The 6,283-nt window shown below is 35.6% G+C and overlaps 1 protein-coding gene across 1 annotated transcript; it reads left to right on the top strand.

The window, feature by feature from the left end:
• Positions 1-3,316: 3,316 nt before the first annotated feature.
• On the top strand, positions 3,317-5,233 carry LOC114731656 (short-chain dehydrogenase TIC 32, chloroplastic-like). Its single transcript, XM_028918875.1, has 8 exons — positions 3,317-3,443; positions 3,525-3,756; positions 3,853-3,932; positions 4,018-4,174; positions 4,327-4,408; positions 4,586-4,673; positions 4,772-4,818; positions 4,979-5,233. Exons 1-8 carry the CDS (start codon positions 3,317-3,319, stop codon positions 5,177-5,179), a joined length of 1,014 nt encoding a protein of 337 aa, XP_028774708.1. The 3' UTR covers positions 5,180-5,233.
• Positions 5,234-6,283: the final 1,050 nt, after the last annotated feature.

The following is a 6,283-nucleotide window of genomic DNA, read 5'->3' as shown; positions in this document are numbered from 1 at the left end:
TCATACTTGTAACTTTCACAGAATCACTAAACACCGAGTGCTACGTAGTTTTCACAACACTATATCGTCCCCTTCCATTTTTAAGTCTCTGGCTTAACACACTACAGCCAGACCAAGTGCTGTCTTTAACACCACTTCCCAAAAAAAATTAAATGAATGTTCAGAATTCAGAAAGTTGTTTCATATTAAAGAAAACAAATCTATAATAAGGCGGAAAGTATTTCTGTTTCTGGTGCTTCAGTGAAAAGATCATCGAAGGAACTAGGAAGGCACTATTTAAGTGAATATATATATAGGCACACACATACTTAAGCTTAGGTTCTAAAGCTAGAGTGGTAATGGTGGGTCTCTATCATGATCTTGTGCAGTACAGTAGAAAAATGGCGTGATCCCCGTTGGGGCAGTATCTAGGCTCTCTCACTTTTTTTTGCTCTGCAAAACACTACCGCATATGACATGGATGAAATTGAAATCTTTGGAAACAAATTTGGATTCTTTTAATTATTTAATGCGATTGTTAGGCTCCTCTCCTTTATATATGTTTTTTAATTTCAATTACTCATACCCTTGCTTTTTCTTTCTCTTTTCTTTTGTCCATTTTCTGGTGGAGATAGATGCGTCCAACCCCGTCTTACCAATCAACAATTGTCAGATGAATCATGAAACGAGGAAGAATATGATAAACAAATCACAAGGGAAGAAGAGGTGGAAGGATGATTAGTATCACTGAATGATATTTAATGAGTCATTTAAGAAACTGGAAAAGCTTTAAGCTCTAAATCTAAGGATGCGGGTCCTCTAAGATTCGACCCAAAAACAAAAGAAAAAGAGAGGCAATCATTGGAGAATTGTAGCATTCAAATGACGCCACACTCCCAATCACAAATTATAATTAATACAAACCAAATGTTGAAGTCTTTAAACTATAGGATACACATATAGCCACCCTATATAGAATGAGTGAGTGGCAAGTAAATGGCATATCCCATTCCCCATATATGCAATTTTTTAAGCAACTTGATTGATTCATGGAATTTAATCGTCCTCTTGATTCCAAACTGGTCAAATAAAGTTGGCAAACTAATCAACCCAAAGCAAAGCTCAGGATATGATTGATGATTGGGATTGCTATAAAAATGGCTTTATATATATATAAATATATATATATATTTATCAGATGGGTTTGTGTTTACAAGCAGGAGACAAAAAATAAAAAATAAAGAGAAAGCAACTTTTAGCTACTGGGAGAGGTTATATGCGTATATTATATATAAACTTAAAATACCCCTCATTATCTTGTACTCCTTAATTATACTCAAGTGTAATAAATGGAGTACCATATCATTTAGGTAAAAGTCATGAAGAATTTAATTTTTTGACGGGTAAAAGTTTCTGATTCTTGATTTGGAAAAAGTTACTATAAAATAATATAGTTGTTGGTTGTTGTTATACTGCCTCCTAACACTACTAAATATAATATTTAATTTATAATATAAATTGCACTAAATCTTATATTTAACACCGGATGGTAAGAAATCAGTTTTAGTGCTCATCATCTTGATGAGCACCCTAAACTTACCAGATCTTACTAAGATAATCTTCTTGATGAAATTCAACACTTAATTTTTGGGTGGGAATGGGATATTTAGATAATTGTCATATGATGTTTCCAAATATAAACATTAATTAGTCCTTCCTTGCTAAATATCATATTTACTATTCAAATTTTATTTATAAGAAACATTTAACATATTTTATTGAAATTAAAAAACCCTTAAAAGTTAGGAAAAAAATTGGTAAAAAATCCCTGTTTGAAAATTTAATTGTCCAAAAAGACCTGAATTTGAGTATGTGCAAGTGTAATCCGTGAATACAACATATCTTCTACTGTATGCAACATATCTTCCGTTATATGCAAATAACTTCTATATTGATAATTGTTGCACATCATTGATGATATGTTACACACAACGGAAGATATGTTGTATTCACAGATCATAGTTGCACTTGCTCAAATTCAGGTCCTTTTAGCCAATTAAATTTTAACTAGGATTTTTTTACCAATTTTCCCTAAAAGTTATGAATTCTATCTTAAAATTTAATATTTTTCAATTTCACTCTTATTTAATATGTATACTTTCTTTTAAAAAAAATCACAGCTTACCAAACAATAAATTGGGATAAATTTGTATATTATACAATAATTTTAATGATGTGAGTTATACACTTTCTCTCTATCTTATAATTATGAACTAGAAAGAAGTACTAATTAATTATATAGTTCAAAAACATTAAGAAAATGATTAAATTTGTTATATATTATTATTGTGGAAAATAATGTGTATCACTCTTTTTAAAATATATCCTAAAATGAGATAACATTACATGTGAGAGGAACCAAAAAAGTGAAATGAATGAGAACAATTTGGAGAAAAAATAGGAAATGGAAGAGATAAAGAAGATTGATCAAAACAAATATTTTGACTACATCTTATATTTAGTTATAAAAGGAGTTCAATTAAGTGAGGGAAGGTAGAGGTGGATTAAAGAAATGAATGAGAAAAAGAAAGTCATAAATGTGAAGAGAGAGAACGAAGGGAAAAGAACGAAGTGAAGTGGATTCCGATGAACACGAGAATCGAGCATTGACCGATAATAGATGTTTGATTAAGTGATTAAGAGCTGGTCAAAACAGATTAAACAGTAAAAAAAATGAAAAAGAAACTCAACCCAACACACGTGAGATTCAGGTAAACAATCCATGGGTTTTTACAGGGATTCTTTCTAATCAATCGTGGGGCTTCAAACGATATAAAATCAAAAGTGTAATGGAGAATTACAATAAAATAGAGAAGAAGAAGAAGAGAGAGAATATAATTGGAACCTGAAAGTGGGTTGGGGATGAAGCACAAAGAAGAAGTTGAAGAGCTTTTTGTATTATTTGAAGGAGAGGGTGACACAAATGCGTATATTTGAGTAGTGTTTGGAGGAGAAGAAAGTATAATAATGGGGCTAATTAGCAACTCAGGAGAGGTGGAAAACGAGAGAGAGCTGGGAAAAAAGCCATGAAAGTGGCTTTCATGAGAGATTAATTATTAATTAAATTAAATTAATAACTGAAAAAGAAACAGCGCATCGGAATCGGATCTGAATAAAATGAAGTCAAGTGTTATCCTATAATTAGAGAGCTGGACAAGGTCAAATCGCTCGACTCTCAACTTTTTTAACACTTATTTAATGCACACAGTTAGGTGCATCTATCCTTATACACCACTTCAATTCATCTCTCTCTTGCTTCTCCCACTCGGAATCGGCTATGGTGGACACTCTCAAGTACCTATTCGGCTCGCCGGGACCTTCCGGGTTCGGCTCCAGCTCCACCGCCGAACAAGTCACAGAAAGCACCTCCGCCCATTGTTCCTCTCTCACCGCCATCATTACCGGTACTTTCCTAAAACCTCTCTCTCTATCGTTCGTTCTCCTTTCTTTGCGTCAAATACTGATGAGTATTGATTTTAACGCAGGCGCGACGTCGGGAATCGGAGCTGAAACGGCGAGGGTTCTGGCGAAGCGAGGAGTGAGATTAATTCTGCCGGCTCGAACTCTGAAAGCCGCCGAGGACACCAAAGCTCGCATCCTCTCCGAGTCTCCGAACGCAGACATCATTGTGATGCCTCTCGATCTTAGTTCTCTCAGCTCTGTTCGCTCCTTCGTTTCTCACTTCCATTCCCTCCATTTACCTCTCAACCTTCTTATGTAATACCACTCTCTCTATATATCTCTTCTTTTTTCCCTTCCTTCTTCCTTTTTATTTATTATTCACTGTATACTCCATTTTCTTCTTCGCCCTAGAAACAACGCCGGAAAGTTCGCGCACCATCACGCAATCTCCGAAGATGGATTTGAGATGACCTTCGCCACTAATTATCTAGGTAATTAAATCAAAAACTACATATCTGTCAAATAATGTAATTAAACGTATGTTGTATTATTCATTCATGGTGGCGGTGGGCACAGGTCATTTTCTGTTGACGGACTTGTTGTTGAAGACGATGTTGGAAACGGCGGAGAAGACGGGGATCCAAGGGCGGATCGTGAACGTGTCTTCCAACGTACATGGCTGGTTTTCCGGCGACATTATCCGATATCTAGCTCTTATAACCCTGGACAGCAGGTAATTAACTAATCACAATTAAGTGCTCGCAGAACAAGACTAGTCAGTAGTTAGTTTGTGGAAGACTAATAATTGGCAAAACAAAAAAACAAAAACAAAAACAAATCGGGTTTGACTTCTCTTTGTTTCATTTGGCCTTTGTCTTCCGCCAGCCATTACGACGCCACACGTGCTTATGCTCTGTCTAAGCTCGCCAACATCTTACACACCAAGCATCTTGCTCTCAAACTCCAGGTCCGTCCATCATCAATCTATCTATTAATAAATCAACCCTCAATTATTGATTGATATTATTATATTAAAAAAAGGGTCTCTTCTTGTTATTTTTTCCTGCTCATCTTCCTCCGTCTGGTTACTTACTAATTATTTGATCATTACATCTGATCTTATGACATCTCTCATCTTGTGCAGCAAATGGGAGTCAACGTGACAGTGAATTGCGTGCATCCGGGGATTGTCAGGACCAGGCTCACCAGGGAACGTGAAGGCTTACTTACAGGTTTATTACAGTACTTATTGATTACATCCGATCCTTTTATTTGCTATTATTTCAAAATCTGTGTCCATGGTTCATTGGAAGTTTTTTGTATACTGCAGATATAGCGTTCTTGCTGACTTCGAAATTCTTGAAAACCATTCCCCAGGTAACACTTCAAATCTGTAATCCTATAGTCCGTCCAAGTTAGATATATATAAATATATATATATATAAGCCGTAGAAAATGACAAAACGCAGTACAGGCATTAATATTGTTTATCATATCATATGATATGAGACTGAGGGTCGTGTCAAATCAAATGTAGGCTGCAGCAACGACATGTTACTTGGCGACGCATCCGAGGCTGTTAAATGTGTCCGGCAAGTACTTTGCTGACTGCAACGAAGCTTCCATGTCAAAACTAGGATCCAGTTCAACCGAAGCTGCTAGGCTCTGGGCAACTTCAGAATCCATGATCTCTGACGGCCCCAAATCTCTTCTCCATCTCCTCGACAGCGATGAATGAAATTAATCTATGGATATATAGGGGAGCTAACCAGCCAGCTATATATATATATATATATATAGCTCATGATCTCTCTTGGTTTTAGTTGGCTTTTGGTATAGAAAAGTAGTATAAATACAAGTACATATATTAGTAAGTGGTTCGGCTTTAGCGTTGAAGCAAGTGTGTAGCCAGGGTGCAAACTGAGACGAACTGTAAATTACTTAGAGTAAACGTCAGATTAAAGTGTATGTGTGGGGTAATATAGTTAACATAAAATATCTGTGCTTTAGTTGGATTAGATTGCCATAATGATGAGATGATTGTATGGTGGTTTAGGCTGTACATGTACATATATATATAGTATAATATTAAATACTCGGGAGGGCTGGGGCAAAGTGCTCGAAAAACTCCAACTGTACATTTTTCTTTTCTATGTCACCAAACTTTGATTAGATATTGCGAATACTGTAATATGATTCAGGAAAAATAAAGAAAGCTTGATTGATGACTAGTGGACAGTATTATACATATATACATATAGAGAGAGAGAGAGAGAAGAGGAGGAGGAGGAGGAAGAAGAAGAAGAAGTCGGTGATGGGCACGTGGTGGTGGGTGTTGAGGAAGAGTATCTTTCTCATGTATAGTGGATGGGACCTACTAACATGCGGCAGAGGAAGGAGGGATGAAGAGGCGTGCGTTTAAAGAAACAAAAACTTGTTGACGTTAAGTCATAATCATAAATTCGTACTCCTATTCCACAGCTCTATACACTTATTAAATGCATATGAACAGTTAGGTTATGTTGTACGATCTTTCTCTCGTCAACTTTAGTTTGCATTAATCTTTTCCAGTAATGTTTGTTTATTTGAACGGTGAGTTAATATCGGTCCCCTCCCTCCTCAGTCCCCAGAAAATGGAATTGTTGGAAACAACCTGTTAGGAAACACACGGATGCTCCTCTGGTCTTATTTATTGAATAAAAAGAAAATACTTTTTAATCCTATTTATAAGGTATTAATAAAAAAAATTTTATGAATGTGCAATTTTACTCCTTATTTATTAATGTGTTGATTTTGTTTGCATAAGGTATAATATATATTAAGGGTGTGTTTGGATGACACC

The sequence above is a fragment of the Neltuma alba genome, unplaced genomic scaffold, assembly GCF_004799145.2.
Source record: "Neltuma alba isolate B1F8T4 unplaced genomic scaffold, ASM479914v2 tig00012839_pilon, whole genome shotgun sequence".
NCBI lineage: Eukaryota > Viridiplantae > Streptophyta > Magnoliopsida > Fabales > Fabaceae > Neltuma > Neltuma alba.
This window is presented reverse-complemented; position numbering and strand designations above follow the sequence as displayed.